This window comes from Stegodyphus dumicola, chromosome 1 (assembly GCF_044657685.1).
Source record: "Stegodyphus dumicola isolate Sdum_Otavi_A_Nest chromosome 1, ASM4465768v1".
NCBI classification, from domain to species: domain Eukaryota; kingdom Metazoa; phylum Arthropoda; class Arachnida; order Araneae; family Eresidae; genus Stegodyphus; species Stegodyphus dumicola.
In genome coordinates this window covers 253,438,865-253,462,758 of record NC_140768.1, presented here as the reverse complement: position 1 = coordinate 253,462,758, position 23,894 = coordinate 253,438,865, and the positions used below count along the sequence as shown (strand labels likewise).

Sequence of the window (23,894 nt, the reverse complement as noted above, 5' to 3'; positions counted from 1 at the left end):
TTGGGGGAAGCGGTTGGTTAAGCTGCCTGTCGTTAATTAGAAATCAACAGTAATTTAAGACACATTTCAGAAAAAGAGTTTTAATAAACATTTCATTATTTTCAGAATAGACAAGGAAAACAATGTAAAAGAAGAAGTATATAAGGAGATTTTATCCTGTTTTATTTTATCTTTTATCTAAAAGATTTTATCCTGCCACACATACATCAGAGAGAGAGAGAGGATATTTAAAAAAGGTAGGTACAAATTTTATTTCCTAAATTACTGATATCAGTCATACACTTAGAAATCTAAAATTTATCAAATTAAGCCACAGAATTTTATAAACACTATTTAAACACTGCTTGAAATGTTTTGAAGATAGGTATTTTCTTGGATGATTTATAATTTTACAAGGGAAAACCCAACACTCGTTAGCTGAACACATGAAGTTATTAATTAGTACCAGTATTTCTATGAATTTAACACAAAAGCTATTCATTTACTGTTTTTGGCTTCTCATATATATAACGAATTGCAGCAGGTTTAAGCACTCTTTTAATAATGTATTTTTAAATTGTTTTGGTTTTAAATATATATGCATACATGCACACATACATCCTAATTTCTAAAGAATTGAGTGCATAATAGTCTATAAATCAAATGTAATTAAAATAGTGTTCAGCAATATTTTGCATATGCTAGACAAATTAGAACATACCTATTTATACTAGCTATATTTCCAGTCCCAAAAAATGCGAGAAATATAAAAAATATCTGAAAACTATTTAGGAAATGAAATGGAAAATAAAGAACTTTTTTTATTATTAAAATGCTTAAAATAGAAATTTTGTTTCCATTTTGTAATATAACACAGAAAGTCATTTCAGTTCACAGACTTAAATAACATTACAGTTTACAAATAATAAAGAGAATAATGAGTGATTTAAATATTAAAAATATTCAAACTAAGAAATTACAAATCTGTTTAAATTTTAGAAAGATGAGAAGTAGTTTATAAGCAACTACTGGAAATAACCACTTTTGACAATACTTGATACAGATACATTTGATTGGCATAAACTGTGTTTTTTTTAATTAAGTTCAATGACTCTTAACTTTAAACAAAGAAGATTTAGCACAAATACCTAACTGATTTAACACAGTTTGAAATGAACACCACTCCTTATATTTGAATAAAAATACATTTTCTTTTAAAAGAGATGTAGAACATAGCTTGCAAATATTTAATGTTTGGAAGATGAGCTATTCTTTTTTTTTTTTTTTTTTTTTTACCAAAGTAAGATAGCAAGATAACTCAATAAGATTCTCTCCTTACACAGAAGCAAATTCAAACAGAACACTAGTGTTAAATGGATCTTGAATTCCTGCAAACCTATCAAAATTTTTATTTTGAAATTATTTCTCAAACCAGATAATTAGCTGTGATAAGTGCCCTTAAAGCATGCTTTTTTTATCTTGAAAAATATAAAAAAAATATGCCCAAAACTACTTCAATAATAAAAAATAATCTCTGCCTGTATCTTCATTAAATTTTCTTTTCCTTAGTTAGAGTTTTTTATAAAAGCTAATATTTTTTCAGCCTATATAGAGACATTAGGTATTTTTGGAAGCAGGCAAGATGAAAAATTAGCAACGCCTTCACCGGGAATCGAATCGTGGACCTCTGGAATATGCGCCCAGCGTGCAGACCACCACATCACGAAGGCACACCAGGAAGGTGGGAGAAATATATTACAAGCTGACTTCAAAAGATGCATGATATTCTCTGCAGAAAGAAATTAAGAGAATTAAGCTTTTCAAAAATGTTGTATAAATATGCCAGTTTTATTAAAATATCAGCAAAATCTTCTGCATCTTTGTATCCTTCCTCTTTAAGGAAAATAAAAATCTCTTGCTGCAATTCAAAGATGCATGGTAATACATTACTGTGAGAGAGCCATCATGCACGCATTGCTATGGTATAACAAAGATGAGTGCTTGGTTCCCATACCCTCACACAGTATTTTTAAAGAACCTTGCTTTCAATGGACAAGATTTTTATAAAATTTATAATATTCATAACATATTCTTACATCTGACTCAGTGCAGGACTGAACTGCTTTAATGCAATCACTTCTCTATATATAATGCAATGGGTCCACAGTTCATTTGGTGATTTACTTTGAATAAGTGTCTGTAATCCTCCACAGCAGCTTTTTAGATACGAATGTAAGAAGAATTTCAAATAGGTCGTGAGCCTTTGCTCCAGCAAGGATATTTTTACAAAACAGAAGGTCACTTTAATATTATTACAATCTATAAACTGTACATACCATATCAAATAAGCATCCTAATTATTACCAGTAGCCTTATCTAGCTGCAATCCACATTCCACTTCTTAACTTTTTTTCAATTAATTGATTGTTGATATCCTCTGTCATATGTTGAAATTTCCAACTAATTGGGTTATTGGACAAAGGCACTATTAAGCAGCTTCCCAGCAGACTCATCAACCATGATATTTATCATATCTACAGCAGCTGGTAGAATAAGTTCTTCCGCGATGGTGCGAGTTCTTTTACATTTTGCAATACCATAAGCCACCTTGTAAGATGCTAGCAAAGCACTGTTTGGTCGACGCAGTCTTAAAAAATGTAATTTTTTTGTTGTTGTTTCAGTTCTTTCAACTTTGAAAAAAAACTGCGGTTTGCAAACCATGCCAAAGTGATTAGCTTCTAAATGCACTTCAATTTACTTGGAAGCATACATTGCACTGCAAAAATTTTTATACACAATATTTATTGCGGTCTTTCTTTACCATTCATTTCTGCTGACATAACCGTTGTTATATTTATGATATTTTCATTTCTTCATAGTCATTCCACTTGGTTAAATACATACTTTATCTGCACTATTACGTTTAGTATTTAAAAAATCAGTCCATCATCAGGATACAAGAGCAAAATATCACAAACTTTTTATCAAGGACAACAAACAAGAAGACAATATAACACTATCTCTACTACATGAACTAATTTATATCATCATTTATTTATATGAAGAAGTGAGTTTACATCCACTATATTCGCATTATAAATCGATTGAGTAATAGCCAGTAATGCTTGCTTATATACTTGCCGCAAGATCTTCCACAGCAGTCAAAATCTGTTGTGAAGGGTCTACACATCTCAACATATTTATATTACTGCTCAACCTAAGTCTAGAATGCTGGCTATAGTAGAAAGTGCATGCATTTGATGTAAAATACAATTCTACCTCTTTGAAATGTCATAGTGTAAAAATTACACTTTGAAATATTACTGTGCATAGAAAATGAAATTTAATAAATTATGCTTCACCCAGCTTTTTATTTAAAAATTTGCTACTATTATGTCAATCATTTGATGACCAATAGGAAGACATTCTTTTTTTTTTTTTTGTATTATTTGCAAAATTGCAAATTTCAGGAAGCCCGACCTAACCCCACTTTTGATTAGAAAATCAATTAAAGCATTCATTCGTTCACTGAATGGGAGGAGAAGAAAGCAAATGTTATGCCCTCTGCTTCATCTTTGACGTATGTGTATAATTTTAAAATCTAATAAGGCTGGAAAACCATTATGCAGGTCTGCTAAGATTATCATTATGAATGTTTTTGTCAAAATATGGGAGCATTTTCCTAATAAAGCTGATAACATTTTTATTTTTGCTGCTCTTTTGATAGGTGCTCTTGTGACAAGCATAAATTCCATGAAATCTGACCTGAAAAAAAATGCTGAAATTTTAACTTCAGGGAAAAAAATAAGATATCTGAAAGTTCGTGTATGCAAACCTGAATCAAACAACATGATGAGCTAACTTTAGCAACAATTCGAAGGAAACTTCGCTGTTTCTTTCTATGGAATGAGCTGAGAAAAGGTTGTTCTAGCCTTGTACATGTTCTCAGATTAGATCGTTGTGAGGTATAATGTGATTGATAGCGTGCAGCATTGCTGGTTTTTATTCCCAAGAATATTCTGTACCAGAGACTTTACTTTTACAAAAGGTCAAGTAAAAAATTCTAGATATTTTTAACTTTTCACTTTTTTTTTTAGTTAGGCCAATGTCTTGGTTGAATTAATTATGAAGCTGTTATAATACATTGCAAAATCCACGTGAAGAGGCTGCAGCACACAGTTTGGAAACCACTGGTCTGGACTAAGAATAGTATCGAGAATAGTAAAGAATCTATACTTAAGATGTAAAAATTTGTACAGTACAAAGTCAGAAACCCGGATGTCCATTATCTGGAATGATCTAAAATCCAGACCTCAAAACCACCACCACCATTTTCTCTCATACGCTTTATGCATGAACATTTGATTCACCCCTCCACAAATAATAAAACATCTGAAGAGTACCGATTCTTAATTTCACAAAATAATATTTAAATAAAATACCTTATTATTAAAGAAACAATCATTTTAGCATAAATTTGTATGATCAGTAATTTGGCTCTGTTGTTGCGTATGTATTTGGCACACATCTCTAACCGAAACATTCCACATGGCTACATCGTTGATTTTGTGCAAAAACATGACAACTTGAGTAATGACTCGTGTAGCGATGCGTAAACAATTTTTTTAATGTTAGTAATTGAATAATAAAGGAGTATGGTAACCTTTTAATGTTGACATTATGCTTGGCAACGATTAGAGATTGCACTAAAAAATGTTAAATGCACTAAAAAATGTTGACGAGGAAAAATTTACCAAAAATTTCTTTCCATATGCTAAAAATACATTTTGCTGATGATACTCATAGACCCAAAGATTACGTTTAGGCTATTTGAATTAAGAATAATTTATTTATTGTTCACATAAACTCAGAACAAGTTCCAGAGCTCATATGACCGCACCGCATCGCAGAACTTAGGACCAACAGAGATTGCATCAGACGGTAAGACATCTATCCCCAGCCCTCTATAAGGCTTAAATATATATGTGGGAATCTTTTTATTCAGAACTCTAATAAGCCTTAAGCAAGTGCAAGAAATAGACATAAGTATAATAAATAATTAAAGCTAACACAATTCAGGCTAAACTGTTTCAGTGCACGATGGAAGCAAGATAAAATTTAACGAAACAACTTGTTGTTAGTTGCCAAGCTCATGATGCATAGCCAAATATGTATAGTGAAGGATAGCTAAATTTGATGATGATAGCCACTAATTTTAAAGGATTTCGGATATCGCAAAACAAAGGTGAAATTTTCCAATTATTGGATTTTGTAAAGAAATGTGGAGAAGCGGTAATAAATGAAGATGATATAAAAGAAATTTTTCATTGCAATGATAATGCTTCTCAATCATCAATCAATTAATGAATGGCGAAATCTGTAGTATGGTTCTAGACAAAAAAAATACAGCTATCGATAGTGAAGAAAACGACAGAGATCTTACTGAAAACGAGAAAATTTCGATTGGCAAATTAATCGGAATTCTCAATACAGCAGTTACAGGACTTCAACAATGTAACTAAACAAGAGATTATGTCTACAGAATTAAAGAGAAAGTTTTAGCACAAAAAATGAAGCAACTTAAACAACTTACATTGAAAGAAATGTTTAATAAGGTAAAGCAATAAATATTAAGCTTTGTTTTGTAAATTTTGATACACTTTAGATCATAAATACTTCATTATTTCATAAATCACATTTCATATTTTTAATTTTATAATTGCTACATGCCATCTTACTAGACTTAAACTGATGATTTAATATCGGAAAAATTAAACATCCGGAATCGCCGAAATTCCGAGTCCGGATTTCAGACTTTGTACTATATCTATTTCTTCTGATACATAAATGAGACCAATACAAATTCACAATGTGCTTTTAAATAGAAAGTGATATTTTTCTGCTGTCACAATTTTGCCAGCTTATCATTTTTGTGCAGCTATTTGTTTACATTGATTTGGATTTGCACTAGATGAATGAAAACTGGACAGTAACTAAAATTAATTTTAAAGATATGTTTAAAAATCTTTGTAAAGCAACATTTTAGGCTGATAATAAAGAAAAGGATACAAAAAAATAAGCTCTTCTTAAATCTGCCAATGATAGTTCATGAAGAATGGGCTTCCGAAGGACATGAGTAGGACTTGACACAAAAAATAAATCTTGTAACTGAAATCATACACATTGAAATTTATGTAAGAAAAATTTTCAATTATAAATCTATCAACAATTCTGGAAATATAAAACAATTTGTCAACTCCACATATGCTAAAATTTGGTTTACCTTTTGATAATTATAAGAAAGGTGATGCTCTAAATACAGCCAAAGTATCATCTGTATGCACAAAAACAAACAAAATATTCCTTCATGACTCAAGAAAGTTAAAGAAAGTCAAGAAAAGTTCAAATAATAAATACTATTTATAACTGTATAAATGCAATTACACTTTATAAATTCTTAATTTATTAAGTTTGTATAGTAAACATAATCAAGAAAAAAATTGAAAAGTTTTCTCTCCAGTATAAGGGAAAAAAAGTCGTGTTTTTTTTACAGTCAAAGAAATCAGTATGAAAACATTAAATGTATTAAATTAACAAATCATTTGGTGAATATAAAAATTAAAAAAGTAATTCAGTTTGTGCATAAAATAAATGCTATCTCATTTTCAAAATAAATGAAAATCAAAAGCTTTTAAACACTAATTCTTATGAAGTTAATTCAGGCAGAAAATCTGGATAATAGTTTCAATTACATAAATGCTACAAATTAGAATATGTGACATTTTAGTGTTAATATTAGATCACTCCTTTTTTTTTACTCTGATTGCAATTAAATAGATTAAAGCTTGATATTATTGCATTTCAAGACAACTTGCAAGTAAGTAAATAAGATGAAAAGGAAAATCCTCAAGTAAGTAAATAAGATGAAAAGGAAAACATATTTATTTTATTGCAACTTTTAGCAAATAAACTAACACAAATAAGGCAAACTGTATGATACTAGCTCCAGCAATTTCAAGACACTACTCTGTTTAAAAAAGAAAAAAATATTTTATGCCAACTTCCAAAAGTATAGGATAACCTGCTACCAAAAATTTCCATAATATTAATGGTTAAAAGAAGCAACAAATTGCAAACTTCCTCACAGAATAAGGTCAAAATTAAAAAAGCAAATTCGCTCGCAATCTCAAAATATCATCAACTTGGCAACAAAAAAAATTTTTTTTTAAAGAGGTAATACCTCAAATTATATGTGAGCTATCTGCAGACTTCTAACAGTTTTCTGCAACACTTAACCTAATATCTTACAGAATAATAAAGGAAGTGTAAACCTAAACTCAACTGTTACACAGATATTAAATATAACACAAAATAAAATAAAAATGTACACAAAATTATAGAAAGCCAAGATTTAAAACAATAATATTAAATATGTTGCAGAAAAATAAAGTATGAAGAAACATTAACATAATTTTATAATAATTTCTTAACAAATGTAATTCATAATTTTTACACTGGAAATTCATTAAACATGTTATATGCAAACCTACATTTATGAGCGTAATATGATGCTTTAAGAGAAATTAAAATTTTATTAAAAGAATTATTTCCTAAAAATAACTGCATCAAAATTAGAATCAACTAGTGTATTAATATGAGTATACTGTTGTCAATTTTTCATAATGTTAATATAAAGTTAACTCCCTGTATTTTTTCAGTCTATTTTGAGCATTTTTTAAAATTAAATGCTACATATGAATCAACAAGATTTTAAAGGATTTGATAAGTCACTATTATTTAAATGAATGTAAAAAAATGATGTGCTGAATATAACTTCAAAAATAATAAACATGAATCAGAACTTCTTTGAAATGTTCTTACTTTGATTCTAAAAAAGGAAAATTATAACACCATCCTTGGTTTTTGTAATTATTAAGGTCCAAGAGCATTTTTGTCTTGGAAAATGGTAATCCATTATTTTGAGAACTGAAGAACTTTTTCATTGTTTTCAGTCTAATGAAGGCAAGGTTTGTAAACCACTTTGAAATTTGATAATGTATTTATATCTTTGAATGAAAGCAACATCATCATTTGAATTAAGATTTTCACAATTTAATAAAAAATATTGCAGACTGAATAACAGTAAAGAAACAAAATTGAAAGTTAACAAGAAGAATGCTACTCTACACAATTAATAAAGGCTTCTGTCTGCAACAGTTTATGATGTTTATTTTCATGAGGTAAAAATTGTTGTAAACATATATGCATACGGAAAAATATAAAATTTTTATGGTGCTCCATTTCTTATTTTGGGCAGTATATATAAAATCTTTTTATTGTACGTATGTTAAAGAGTAAATAAATAATTTTTACATTAGCATCCAAAAATTCATTCTGATAAAACTTTTATTTCATATTCCTGCAAGATTTATAGATTTTACCACTTCTGAAATATTTTTAAAGGATACGAGATGCATAGAAGAATATAAGGGGCAAATAAAGATGTCATGACATTAAGAAGTCGTGTCAGAACAGACTGTGAACCAAAAGGAGGAAGCACCAGAGATGAGCCTACAAAATTAAATCAGTGTATCAAAAGATTAAATAATTCACACTAAAATTTCTAGAGTAAATTTTCATTCTTTTAAAGCATGAAAGAAAAATAGTACTTCCTGATTATCTGCGCTTTCATGAAAATTTGCCAACTTATTACCAACTTTCTGAATCAGCATAATAAATAATTGAATTAGAATACTTTGCAAAGCAACAAATAAAGAATTAAAAAAATATATCTAAATTAGTAATTTTTAGAATCTCATTTTATTTACAAGCTCAAACTTTCTAATTGGAGATTCAAAATTTTTAATAAAAATGAAATATCCAAAAAAATTCTGAACACAAATTCTATATTAAAAAACATTAATAATCACGCTAGGACACTTCAAAGGAGATTCAATTTTAATAAAAAAGTCAAGTAGTAATAATGTCTGCAAAATTTAAAAAAAAAATGGGACATGCGTAAAATGATGGCAAGATAATTTCTTAAAAAAATGACAAGAACAAATTAAATTAAAAAATTTAAAAAAGTGTTTGTAATTGAAAATATGAATACTTAAAATAATGAAAATATTTTGCAGAATACAAAATATCTTTTAAAGTAATAAATAAATTTATCTTGAAGAAATTCAGAACTTAAAATTTTTTTTTATAAATTCAAGAATTAAAACTTTCTTGATATCCTCATTTATAAAAAAAATCTTTTTCTCCATATTATTTTCTCAATTTTATAAATTTCACCTTTATCATATAAAAAAGTTCCTTTTAATTTCCACATTGATTAAAACTTTTTAATCTATAAGTACACTGCTGGCCATTAAAATTGCAAAAAGAAAGCATATACAAAAAAGATATTTACTGTACGTAAACAGTGTGGTATGAAGACAAAAATTATTAAATTTGTACGCAGTTTGGGGGTTTACAGAGGTTCAAAATTAGTAGAAACAGCTGCTACCCCTAGCAACTGAAACAGCTCTCATCTGGTCAGGCATGGAGTCAAACTGGGCTTGGATGATAGAATTTGGCAACTCATACCATGCTGCTTCAAGTACATATGCCACACTTTATTAATCACATTAGCTGGAGAGGGATGACAAGCCAGTCTCTCAGCAACCCATGACCAGATGCCTTCAATGGGTGACAGATCTGGAGACTTTGCGTGCGAGTGCAGCAATCGAATAATAATAATAAGATTAATAAGAAGATAATGTTTGTCGGGACTCTAAGATAGGGCACAATCAGTGGACCTAAGATGTCAGAAATGTACCAATCTGTGTTCAAGTTACCACCGTTCTAATGGCCATGTATCCAATGGCTGTCCACAAAATCACACCAGGTATAGCGGCTCTATGCCGATATCGAATGCAAGCAGGCGATGTGCAGTCTCCTCGAAGCCTCCCGACATGTATACAGCCATCAGAATACTGCACACAGAACCGAGACTCATCTAAAAATACAACACTGTGCCACTCATGTTTTAGCTTTGTCATTTGCCTTACCAAAGTAGCTGTCTTTTTCTATGTTGCATTGTCAAGGGAAGCCGAAGAAATGGTTGCTGAGCTGATAGTCCCCACTGCTGCAAACATCGATGGACCGTACAAGCGGATACTGGGCGTGCTGCAAATATGTCCATTTCATGGCTAATGATCCGTGATGTGGTTGTACAGTTTTGCAGGGCTGACCTCACAACATGTCTGTCCCCTCGATCGTTAGTCATGTTAGGGAACTGAAATCCTACATGCCATTCAGTATGACCCTCAGCAACCCATTGATTCCATATTCACATGACAGTAGTTGGATGTTGACAGCGCGAAAACCTCACTCTTGATTCTGCCTCTATCGAATTCCTACACTTGCTAGTAAGCATTTATTATTATTATTCGAGGTGTAACACAATATTGTGAGCAAACTCTGATCTTACAAAGCACTTTCCGAATGAGAAATCCACAACACAACTTCTTTTATGCAGTGCTTCAGATGTCGCTTCTCCCTCGTGCGTCGTATAAATGCTCTGAAGTACTAATCCTTTGCATATTCCAACCTCTTCTTCCTTTCATGTAATTTTTACGTTCGTCAGATCATGCCTTCCTGGTGTTGCAATTTTAATGTCCAGCAGTGTAGAAGGATCAGTGTTTACAACTTCAACAAATAATAAAAATCTCCTCCGTAAAGGATTTATTATATTCCCTGGTGAAACTGGTTTTAAATTTAGGAATTCTAATGGTATCTCTGATTTTAAATTTTGGCCTTTTTAATTTCTCTAGGGTGATTGTCTAGTTGTGATATATTTCTCTAGTTGTGTCTAGATAGACCCAATCTTTAGCAACTATTTCCATTACTTCATCTATCCATCTAGACCAAATTCTATACATAGTAGATACATCTACGTGCAATAGAATGGTAAAATAAGAACAAACAGCTATATATAAGCCTACAATACGACCCCTCATAAAATTGTCTGTTTGATGAAATTGCCTATGGTGTCATTGCCTAGGCATCATTTCATTCATACAAGTCTTCTCGATGTTAAACTTCTCAAAATTTTGTATTCCCTAAGCAGTAGAGAGTAATGACTGCTGGTTCATCTGCCATTTCCTTCTCTTTTATCTCATGCTATAATCACATGACCAACTTGCATATTACATCATCTGCATGAATTTTTCCTCTATGTATTCCCAGAAATTTGTATACCTGGCAGAATTTTCTATGTCATGCAGTGTACATAAAATCTTTTTCTCAAAAATTTCATTTTCTTTTGCAGTTTTTAATCATTGTTAGAAAAGCTAACGAAAATTGTCGCTAAAATATTTTTGAACAAAATAATCTAGATGCTTTTATTTTGTCATGCATTTATCAGTATAAACATTGTTATATAGTAAAATGTCTCAATTTATTGATAAGAGAATTAATTAGTGTAATTGTAATTATTTGTAAACTAGAATTATTCTAGTGTAATTTTGTTTTTTAGTGACAATTTTTTTTATTCTTTGATGTAATAGGAGATTTTTTTCCCCAAATTATTTATCTGAAAACCAGTGCTTCAATGTTATTTTTGCTTATTAAATTTTAATTGGAAAATTGAGAAAATCAGGAAATAATTGTGTGTAAAATCTGGAAGGCTAGAGAGATTTTCACTGCACCATTTTCAAATTATGGAAAAGCAGTAGAATGTTCTCAAACATTTCTTTATTGTTTCTTATCTTGCACGAGGTCTTGAGTATATGATTCTCCTTCAGTAAAGGTCAACAGTTAATGTTAGGTTATATGGAAGGGTCTACAGGTTTGGCGCTGGCTGTGTTCATGCTTGGCTTCCGGGCTTACTGGCCGCGCTTGTCCAAAGGATTGTTTTTGACTGATTTGGCGAAAAAATGGTATTTTGTAGTTTTGGGTATTCAAAACTTGAAAATTTTGGTATACTAGTGTTTTTTCGTTATCGTGAGAAAAACTTGGTGACCTCTTTTTTTTTTTTTTTTTTTTTTTTTATGTTCTTTGTCAGGATAGGACCATTTTCTGGGTTCTTGGAAGTCTCGTCATTTTATGTTTTGCTTATCACTAGCCAGTATGGCTCGACAAAAATGTCTTCTGATTGTTGATGGCTGCACTTCTCACAGTGATCCATGAGCAACTAAGCTAAAACGGCATGAAATTATACAATGGGTTTTAAGATTTTCTTCTGAGGTTACTATTGACAGAAATACTTTTGTGGGTTCTTGCTTGGATGAATTTAAGAAGCTCTGAAATTCTTCGGCCGAGCATGTTTTTTCCGGGAAAGAAAAGTGTTTTTCTGGTGGGGCCTGTGGCTTTATTAGTTTCTAGCCCTTTAGTGCTGTGAACTATGTATATTTCACATTTATCAACATGCGCTATCAAGACCATGAGCATGTTCGTCTCATCCCTAGTATGCTGTTCCTGAGATCCAGTCTTCCCAAATATCTGAGTTGAGGCCTCGCCAAGAGCTCACCGAGTTTGCTGATTTCGACTAGGCACGTTCCTGAATTCTTCAAAGGCAAAGGTGCCTGTTCTTCTTTCAAGCTTCTGTTACCAATGGTGAGAAGTATCTTCAAGGAAAAGGTTTTTTTTTTTTTTAAATTTATCTTTATTTTCTCGTTTACATTTTCATCTGCTTAATGGATGGAATTTTGATGGACTAAATTAATTAAAATTTAATTTTAAGGGATAAATTGATAATATTCCTATGTTAAGAAAATGCCTCTTTAACCTATCTGGCTGAGGAAAGAATTTTATTCTTAAATGAATGATTAATAATGTTTGTTTTTCCTGTAACAGACTTGGTGTGTAAAAATGTGAAGTAGTGTACTCCAGTAGTTCTACTAGTGAACCTGGTATATAATTATTAAAAGAAAAGAAAGAATGTTTAATTGGGTACTCAATTTATTCTCATGAAATGATTACTTAATGTTTCCATTATAAAAAATAGTATAATCAAGTTCTAAACGTTTAACTAAAGACATATACTAATAAGCTTAAATTAATCAGTCGATTACTTGCTTTGCTTTAGTATTATTTTATTAATGATTCTCTTAAATGGTCATTCAACAGGCACGAACCTGGTAACACCTAACACAATGCAAACTACTCTATATTCGGTTTTAACTAAGATTTTGGTTAAATTGAATTTAATAAAGTATTTAAGTCATAACTTACAATTTCATTTATTATTTTGAGAAAATAATGAATTGGTTTTGAATGATATGTATTATTGATACTGTGAATTCAGTACATAACAAAATCATAGTGCCTTGTAAGCCATACATTACAAATGGTATTGTTCACAGTCAAGGTGTAAACGTGCATTGACATATTTAAAATAATCAAATCAAGTTCATAAATATTTAAAAGATATATTTTTTCACAATTTCAATATAAATTTTTGTATTATAGTTAGATGCCTTCACTTACAGGCAAGAGAAGTAAATTAAAATTAGATAAATATTGAAAAAACACATCGTGCACTGCTAAATTTAAATCAAAAATAAATCTTAGATAAAAAATTACCTAATATTAACCACGAAACAATTTGATTTAGCAATGGTAGCCCTTCCTTATTAGAAATACTACTTGCAGTACTTTGGACAGTAAATGTAGCAGCACAAAGCAATATAACCTACAAGAAACAAATTAATTGTTCATAACTGAAGCTGCAAATTATTAGTCAGTTACACAAATACAAGAAATAGAACTTACTTGAATTGCTGTAGTGATGACTATATTTTGAGGTTCTCTTCTGCACTGCCTGTTATTTAAAATCAAACCAGTCTCAGGCCTAGAAAAACAAATGTTAATGAATTACTTCTTAAATTCATGTAACATGTATCTAGATGTAACATGTATTCTAATGCATTTTGCATTAGAATATATTAGATGCAATACATATTAAAAAAAAATTACCTTCTAGCACAGAGACCAACACACAAGACAAACAACCAGCCAGCTAGAATGCTGGAAAAAAGTACTTCATTAGGCTTAAGATTTTATAACTATTAAATTGAAAATAAAACATGCTCCAAACTTTATTCTAAAATTTATAATTAGATATTATAATTATTAAGATAGGAAGAAATATATTTAGTGCCCATTTTTATTCACTGGACTACTTTTAAGTACAATAACTTAGTATGCAAGCTATGGATGTTTGTGTTTTTAATTTCGTTAATGTGTTGCTGTTTTATGCAATTTTCAGTGTGCTGCCATATTTTTTAAAAATAGCTACCATTTTTTATGTTGGGTGAAAAAGTAAATGCCCAAAACTGTCGACTTTGTGGGAGCGCTGGGTAGATAACACAAAATTTTGCAATACACTAAATATGCGACATATTTAAAGGCATAGCTACTTTTTTTATTTAAATTTCCCATTAAATGTGCAAACTATTGAGTGACATGAATTATGCACATAAGCATAGTTAAGTATTTTGTTAAAATTTAATACCTTGATGAAACTGGTTTAAAAATTCTTCATGAAGCTATTGGTGATACTACATGCTGGACTACTAGAATAAAAGCATTTACTTGCAAAATATAGAGATATATTTTCAAAATAAAAGTTTTTACAATAAAACTGAAGAAAATTGTGGAGAATTATCTCAAGATAATTTCACTACAATACTGACAATTGTCCTAAGCTTAATAAATACAAAAATTATACTTTCTGTTGGATATAATTGCACAGTAGATGTACTAAATAATTTTTTTGCACAGGCAGACTAATTTTGGATTACAAACAGAAAAACAAATTTCTTACACTAAATTGTAGTTGGACTCCCTGCCTACCACAGGCAACATGGGAAACACAGATAAAATTACACAGGTAGTGCACCAAGCAAAGCATAGTTTCTATATAAAGAGGAATAAAAATTAACAATTATCAGTTATAATTTTCAGCCACTAGTTATAAAAAAGATAAAAATATTATATACTTATAATATTTCTTCAAATATTTTACCTTATGAGGAGATGTCAAAGGTGAAAAAAATGGCCAGGATGCAATTGCCCACAGGATAAAAGATAAGATTTCTCTTTTAAAAAAGGATAAAACCTGAAAGTAAATAAACTTACCTGTACATCAGATTTAAATTCCATCTCGAATCATATATTATGACTGATATGCGTAAAACGGGTATAATCTTTCTCAACATTAAAATGTAAATGTTAAGCCATGTTAATAATCAGCTGGATGCATGGCTCAAAAAATATAATCAAGAGAAAAATAAATATAATTAAATAATTCAATAGCTGGTAATATTTTTAATTGATACTTGATTATGACACATAACACATATTTTGTAAACTGTGGTGATATATTTATATCCTATCATGCTAGTTATCAACAAATCTTAAAATCTGATCTCTATTAATTGTCTTACTGACAACAAATGGAACAAAACAATAAAGTGTGTAGAAGAAAAATGCTCATTTTCATAGATTAGCATTGGTAATAAAGGAGTCAGTCCGTGAACATCTATATATTGGATAACAACTAATTTATTAAGTAAACTGCACACACAAAAATAAATAAATAAATAAATAAAATAATGAGACAATTCTACATCTCCCATTCTACTGGGCCGATTGACAAAATTCAAATTGCATTTTTCATGTCTTGAAAGCGCAACTTAGGAAATATATTAGATTTTTAGGTACTTTTCCGTTTTGCTGGCGCAGGCGGTAAAGTTGCCAACAACTGATGCCAAATGTAATATCCTCGCTGGTAACCTCTTAAGCCTCATTTTCAAAACAAGTCACAGCCATTTCTTATCAGATTGATTGTTTCTTTCAATACTGGCATACAATTACATAAAATTTTTACCAGATAGTTCAATTTTATGCCCTAAGGCCATTCGCGGTAATTTAATCAATTAGGATGCAATCATACCGCTCATCCAAAGGCAAAGTCAAGGCTTAAATTCATCAATTCTAATGAGAATGCACTAGCGAAGTAAAGTACTGCGGTTTTACATTATTTTTGAGTAAGCTATTAGTACAAATTGAAATAATTCTTTCATTTAAACTTGTATTCCAAATTAAGATTTAACTTGAAATTAATGTAATTACTGATAATGTAATTACTAACTAGATTTTTGTAACGTAGTTAACGCGAGATGAGATCACTTGGGGCCACATGATATGAAGCGGCGAATCAGGATGTTGGACCGTAAAAGCATAGTAAATTCTTAATGTATTTTTACAGATTTATTGGCCTTTTTACAAAATTTTAAACGATATTAAAATGTTTATGTCTTTAAAATAAACATTTCTTAAGAACTAATATTTGTTAAAATTTTTAATGTGTATACTGTATGTTGTCGCCAATAAAGTCTGCTTGGCGAGATTTGCGCAGGCGAAACGTAAAAGTACCGATTTTTATATAGCATTGCTCTAACATAGGTATTTTGACACAAAATCACACTTTTTCTAAAATAACATATCAATTTCTTTTCCATATTTCGATTCTACAACTCAAATTATGCCTAGATATTAAATTTTGTAAAATTTGGTGCACAATTTATGGAGAAATTCAAAAATTTACCTTGGCACAATTTTTTCAGTTGTGGCAAGAATAATTCACTTGGCGAACTTCTTAATATATGGCAACGAATTTTCCTTTCACTTCCCCAACTCAATTAACATTGAGGAGATAAAATTTTGAAAGCTAATTTTTTAAAAACTACTCATGCGGTTTTTACAAAACTTGGTAGTTTGCCGTAATTTGAGCCGTAGGATGGAAATATGGAAAAACATTGGTATGTTATTTTAGAAAAAGTCAGATTTTGTGTCAAAATACCTATATTAGAACAATGCTACATATAAATCTAATACATATCCTAAGTTGCGCTTTCGAGAGATGAAAAATGTACATTAATACTTTTCAAGCCACCAGATATTAAAAACTATTTTGATACAAAAGGTGCATCACATTACATGCATTAATTAAAGATGTTTACTTAAAAATATCATCTATGAGAGTAAATTATAAATTTTTTTAGATTTGATTTTAATAATCCATGCGATTGTAAAATATTTAATCTCTAAGCAATATATATATATGTAATGATTTTAAAACCGTAGATGAAAGCAGTGGAACTCTCAACAGGTTATGATACTGCGTAGATGACCGAGAAGACCATAGTGGCTTGAAGGTGGCAGAGTGGAAAGCATGATGACGCAATATAGCACAACATATCTTGAAATATCACAATCTTTATTTTTTTTCCCCACGCATATCAAATCATCCTTTTTCAGGCAAGATGTTTCCTAATTATATTTGAATACATAAATTGCATTTTGAATTAGAACGTCATTTTAAGTAAGCAAGCAGCAGCAGCATGGTTTAAAAACGTCTTGCCAGCAGGAAAGCTATGCGGTAAAAAAGGGAAGGTTATAGTACTTTCATAGGAAGAAGGCTGGGAGTGGGAAAGTTTCAGTTCAGAGTTTTGGTTTAGAATTAATTTGATTGGACAAGAGGTATCTGCATTACAACGTTATGTAAGATAGAAAACTCTGGAACCTGTGAGAAGAGATGAATTTAGGGGTAGATCATCAAATTTAGAATGTTAATTTTGAGATCATCAATGAAACAGCTATCATATTTTGTTATATCTTATATATATATACAAAGACTCATTTAAAAGTACTTATAACTGAAGGTATTTGTAAATAAGTTGTATAATTAAAGAAAAAACATCCAAGTACCACTTTATAGATTTCTTATCTTCATTATACAGGGAGGTGCAAATAAAAGTGGCCCAGAGAACAGAGTTCAATATTACAAAGAAACACAGCAAAGGAAAGGAAATACAGTACTAGCCTAAATACAGCAGATGTTGAAATTGACCACCATTCACCTTTTGGCACTTTTAGACACTGCTCAGCAAGTCACTGAAGACAGATTGAAGTTATACTGCAGGAATTGCTGCAATCTCATCCGAAATGGTCTGCTGCAATTCTTGAAGACTATGAAGGGTTGTTACGATACACATTAGACTTGAAGGTTCCCCCACAAAAAGTAATCGCACACTAGCAGATCAAGTGACCTGAGTGGCCAGCTAGGGTTGAGACCAGACTGACCTCTGCTAACAACTCTGTCAGGCACGAAGATTGTTTAAAAGTGATCCAAGGTGTGGCTGGCTGTATGGGCAGTTGCTCCATCCCATTGAAAATAACTGTAGGTCTTTTCCTCCTCAGTTAATGCTGCCACAAACGGATTAAGAATGGTGGAAATGTAATCTCTGAATTCACCGTCTGATGAAAGCAGATGAGACCAATAATGCAGCATGCAGACAATGCACACCAAACCCCTAAATTCTGACCATGCAATGGTGTTTGGTGGAAAGGTATGCAGATTCTCCGCTACCCAGAATCTGTGATTCTGTGAGTTGACATAACCATTCAGGTGAAACCAGGCTTCATCTGAAATAAAGAAAAAATCTATGCCCAAGAAATTCACTGAGATCTCAGTAAACAGCCACTCACAAAATTAGAGGCACTGAAGAGCATCTGCTGGGTTTAATGTATGACCAACAGACATTCTGAAGGGATGCATTTTCAGGCCCATACGGAGTATTTGTCACATCCAAGGCGTGATATGTCGGTCTCTTTTGACAGGCGCCAGGTTGATTTGGTAAGACTCTGAAGTATTTTCTGTTGAACAGGAGCCAAATTTTCTGGTGTTCAGACATATCTGGAAATATTTTTTGACTTGTTCAAAACAGCTCCTGTCTGATGCCATTTTCTGACTACTTGTTACATGGCATTCTTTGCTCACACTTTGGCACAATTAAACTTATGAGCAAACAACTGACCACACTGTTTTCATGACTTCATTGTAATGTAGCTTTTCACAATGAACACCCTCTGTTGCATTGTGAGTACTATTTTCACCTTTGCACTGCTCAACTCACACTGAAAACAGCCTGCACTAAGGTCTGAGCCAGTTTGGATAACGTGGTGTGCATACACATTGTGTGGTTATATGCATACATTTACATCCAATTGTCCGAGCCACTTTTATTTATTTTCCTTTGCCATGTTTCTTTGTAACTTGGCACTCTATTCTTTCGGCCACTTTTATTTGCTCCACCCTGTGCTATGCAACCTCTTTACATATGCAAAGAGTTTCTAATACAATTTTTTTTTAAAATCCTAGCATTAGGCAATTTTATTATCAATGTTATGCAGTACTGCTTTTTGGTACGATAAAACTGTATCAAATAGATATTCAAAACGAATAGTAATTCAGGAATTTAAATATGAAACAAATTTATGGACTGAAACAATGACACAGATTAAAATAAATGCAAAGTTTCTCAAAAGGAATAAGTTAGAATACAAAAATATGATCTTTTACCAAAAGTTCCACTGCTATGAAACTAAGCACAGAAAGAGATATGAATCTGTAAAGAACATTTCTTCGCTCGATGTATAATTTAGCTGAGTTTATCAAATCCCACCTGAAAGAAAGAAATAATTTTTATCACAAATAAATAATTATCATTTTTTTGCTTTAATAAATGATTAAGGAACATGACAATCCATTAAAAATTAATGAAAATTTTAAAATTCATAAACTGTTTCACAATATTTTCTAACCAAAACATTATTAGCAAATTATATATATAAAAAAATTAAAACTAAGATAACTAATTTTAATAAATTATAATTATACTAAAGTAATTTACATACTGTAAGGATACCATCATCCATAAAATAACAGGCAGCAAAAAATATGCATAATACATCACAGAAGCATTTTGAACTGTAAAAGATAAAATATTTATTTATGAAATAAATGTTACCAGTGTAAGTAAAAAATTATCTTTCTAATTATATTTTATGCTCTATGAAAAAATATAATCATTAAAATATGGAAAATGAATAAATTATAGCCCAGCTAATTTTAGCTATTTTAATATGCAGATATAATTATTTCAAAGACTTAGCTAATCTTTTACAGACAATTATTTTTAAAACAATGTACTGTATCATTTGCATCTAGCTCCAAATGATACAATTTTGATCTGCATCTACAAAATAATATTACAAACAAAATTGCAAATAACTAATAACATCAAGGCAGTAGTAGACTTCCATGAAAAATATAGCAAATGGCTAGAAAAAGGAATTGAAAGCTATGAAAAGTCTCTGTTGGTTCTCGTGGGTAGAAATGGGATGATGTCAAAAAATATTCCAATTCTTGAATTTTTTAGCCTCTTCAGTAAAAATGCTTAATACTTTCCCCTTAAAAATAGCTTTATTAAATTTTTTGTAAATAACAGAAAACAGTGATTTATATTACAATTGTTTTCATCATATTTTTTCAATAACTAAAGAAATGCATGGGATCCTCAATTATAGATAAATTATCACTAACATTTCTCTGAACTGCATCTTTATACCACATGTTTAAAAGATAAAAGATGTCAATATTAGCTGTTCATAAAATTATTCTTTTTCATACAAAATCTCAGCAATATGGAAAAATTTACAGGTTTCAGTATTATTATTATTACATACATTCATAATAATATATTCATACAAACATGATTAAAGAGTTCAAAAGAAAACTCATACAGATCCCTTTTATTTTAGAATGAACAGCCCCAGATTGCATATGTTAAGTTCATTAATAGAGTGGGCCAACCAAATAAAAGGAATAACTGTTGAACACCAGTGGAAAATTCACCAAATAACTGTTGTACACTAGTGCAACATTTATGATCTTATTCTTTAATAAAATGAAACAAATGAAAATAACCAATAACAAAATGGTAAAGCATTATTTAATTACTATGAATTGGCCAGAAAGGAATTAAGGCTAAGGTACCCTAATAATTAGAAAATATGTCTTTGTAAGATGCTTTATGCAGAGATTCATTTTTTCTTACTTAAAAGTATCAACTTCGACTTATGCCTGCATAAAAACACGGTTTTTTATTATTTTTCTTTTTATGCTGACTTGTAATTCTCTAACAACCCAATTTTTTTAATAGTGTTTTATTATCTTTGAAATAATTTTGAAATTTTTGACAGATGTTTTGAAATTATATACTGTGTCCCAACAAAAGTGCCAATCTTCAAAGAATGGACAATATTTTAATATGTTTACACAGATAAATGTTCCAATTTAAGAATGAAAAGTGATGTATGGCATATGTCCTCTACAACTTGCTCTGCAACACCATACTCTCTCAATGTAATTTGTAATCACTTTTTCAAAAGTCTGCCTATCATTTGTTGTTTCTCTTTAAGTTTAGAGGTTTTTTTTTTTTTTTTTTTTTTTTTTTTTTTTTACAGACCAGTTAAATTGAGAGCGTGGTGGTTTAAAGCCTGCTAAAAAGACCTATATCCTCAAATTTCTTTATCAGTCACCAAACTATTGTTTCATTAGGTGTACTTTTATATCCAAAGATTCAACTGACAATGATAAAATACCAGTGTTAGCAGGTAAAATCAAACATGGCATTATTTAATCAGAATATATAGCTTTTTTAAGTATGTAAAAATATTTTTCATTTTCTAAGAATATTCTTTCAGTTGGGGCACACTCCTTGGAACCTCAGTAACATGTGTCCAACAACTTAAATATCTATGTATAATCCTTGCTTTCATGAATACCTCATATCAAGAGCTTTCAAGTCCTGCATATGTCCTGCATATTTCAAGTCCTGCATTTCAAGTCCTCCATGTTTTTATGCACCTTACAAACAGATTAAATTGGACAACATACCTCAAATGCAAATACCCTCACATCCGCTTAAACACTGGTACTACGAGGGCCATCCAGGAAGTAGATTACGTTTCCGTCTGTGTCCGCTAGGGGCGGGGCTAGCGCGGCCATCTTGGGGTCAGAGCGTTGCGCAGCTCAGTCTGCATCTAGCCGTGCTAGTGAGAGGTTCGTGCTGTGCTCCGTTCAGATACTGTGACGGTTTGAAATGTCTGCGTTAATTGAAAATCCCGCGAGCTGCGCTCAGTAATAAGGTTTCTGACTGCAAAAAACTGTAAACCGATAGAAGTCTATCGGCAGCTTCGTGAAGTGTATGGGGACAACATTATCACTGAAGGTGGAGTGCGTCAGTGGGTCATAAGATTTCAAAATGGCCGAACCAATGTTCACGACAAAGATTGAAGTGGGAGACCCAGCATAGTGACCGCCGAACTTCTCGAAAAAGTCGATGCTAAAGTCCGTGAAAATCGAAATTTCACAATAACGGAACTTTCTTTGAGTTTTCCACAAATTTCGCGAAGTTTGTTGCACGAAATCATCAGCAAAAAGCTTGGTTACCACAAGTTTTGTGCAAGATGGAAGGCAAGAAGAGGTAACGAAGTGGTTGAAGGCGCAGGCGGCCGAATTTTTCGACGAAGGAATTTCCAAGCTCGTACATCGCTACGATAAATGCCTTAATTTGTATGGTGACTATGTAGAAAAGTAGTATTTGAGTGTGGCTTTCATCTGTATATAATAAAATTTGTTTCCTATACTTTGTTTATTTTTTTATTCCAAAACGTAATCTACTTTCTGGATAGCCCTCGTATATAATCACAGAGAGAATAAGACTCACTGACACAGCAATTTGGGGAACTGCAATGTCAGGAAATGCAAGAAAGAACCTATTACTATTCAAAGGATGCAGCTTTTATTGATTTGTCATGCCTATTGCACAATTTCGATGATGGCATTCCAACAGATTGCAATAATGCTACCTAGAGACTTTGTATTAGAAAGACAAGCTACATTAGTAAAAGTTACAGATTGAAACAGAAAACCACAGCTCATTAGTATACCAGATTCAAAAGTTTCTCTTAAATACACCAGTAGCTAAAAGACCACACTTTCAATGACTCCAAGCACACATAGCTATACTTGATATTGAAGTAACAGATACACTGGCAATGCAGGCAGCAAATGATGCATCATAAATAATACAACTTATACAGCTTCCAATATCACACATAAAGTGTTCTGCATAGGAAACTAATCAAATTGTGGCAGGAACATTGGTCTACAGTTGAGGTCAGATGTAGGATGTATAATATGTTTCCAAAAGTAGATGTTGAACTGAAGTCCCCAAAAAACCAGTACAATCCAATCTGTCACTGGTATCACTGAACTGTTTCAAACATACTTGTGCAGGTTTGAACTTAGAAATACAGATATATGTGAATGCAGTAGAAAAGGAATGCCATCTTACCAGATTTAAACTGATGATCTATAATCCTGAAAAACCGATAATCCAGAATCACCGAAGTCCCGACGAGGCCAGATAAAAAAGACTTCTGACTGTACTTCTTTTATTCTTCGAGTTGATTTAATTTGTGATAAAGTAAATATTGAATCTGATGTTCCAAATATTTTCAGAGATATGGTGCAACAATTAGTTTCGAGTTACGTACCGTGTAAAACTAAAACAACAAACAAAGAAATGAACCTTTTGGCAAAAGATAATGAACCTATATTTCATCAGACTCATAGGTTGCCGTTTTCAGAAAAAAGAATTGTTGAAGCTCAAATAGCTGAATGGTTAGCACAAGACATAGTAGAACCTAGCTCTTCAGAATATTGTAGCCCAGTTGTAATCGTTAAAAAGAACGACGAAACACCTAATTTATGTATTGATTATAGGAGATTAAATAAAGTAATAGTAAAGGACAGGTTTCCACTTCCATTAATTGAAGATATTCTAGATCGGTTACAGGGATCACATGTGTTTAGTATGCTTGATCTTAAAAATGGGTTTTTCCATGTTGACGTAACCAAGGATAGCAAGAAGTATACACCATTTGTAACACACGAAGGTTCATATCAACTTCTCAAAGTTTCTTTTGGTCTATGCAATTCTCCAGCTGTA

General features: G+C 31.2%; 1 protein-coding gene across 3 annotated transcripts in view; it reads right to left on the bottom strand.

Moving 5' to 3' along the window:
* The window catches only part of LOC118189876 (GPI ethanolamine phosphate transferase 1-like), a 129,494-nt gene that overhangs the window by 28,582 nt on the left and 77,018 nt on the right, over positions 1-23,894 (bottom strand). For 2 of the 3 annotated variants that reach the window (XM_085827339.1, XM_085827344.1), the window contains exons 13-23: positions 19,732-19,804; positions 19,397-19,499; positions 14,996-15,088; positions 14,795-14,886; positions 13,945-13,995; positions 13,741-13,819; positions 13,552-13,660; positions 8,448-8,550; positions 6,263-6,350; positions 6,049-6,147; positions 701-756 (exon numbers count right to left, since the gene is read on the bottom strand). In XM_085827339.1, coding sequence (XP_085683465.1) covers positions 701-756; positions 6,049-6,147; positions 6,263-6,350; positions 8,448-8,550; positions 13,552-13,660; positions 13,741-13,819; positions 13,945-13,995; positions 14,795-14,886; positions 14,996-15,088; positions 19,397-19,499; positions 19,732-19,804 — 946 coding nt within the window. Of the gene's footprint in view, positions 1-700; positions 757-6,048; positions 6,148-6,262; positions 6,351-8,447; positions 8,551-13,551; positions 13,661-13,740; positions 13,820-13,944; positions 13,996-14,794; positions 14,887-14,995; positions 15,089-19,396; positions 19,500-19,731; positions 19,805-23,894 lie in introns of those variants that run through there. The other variant, XR_015044162.1, reaches the window with a different exon arrangement.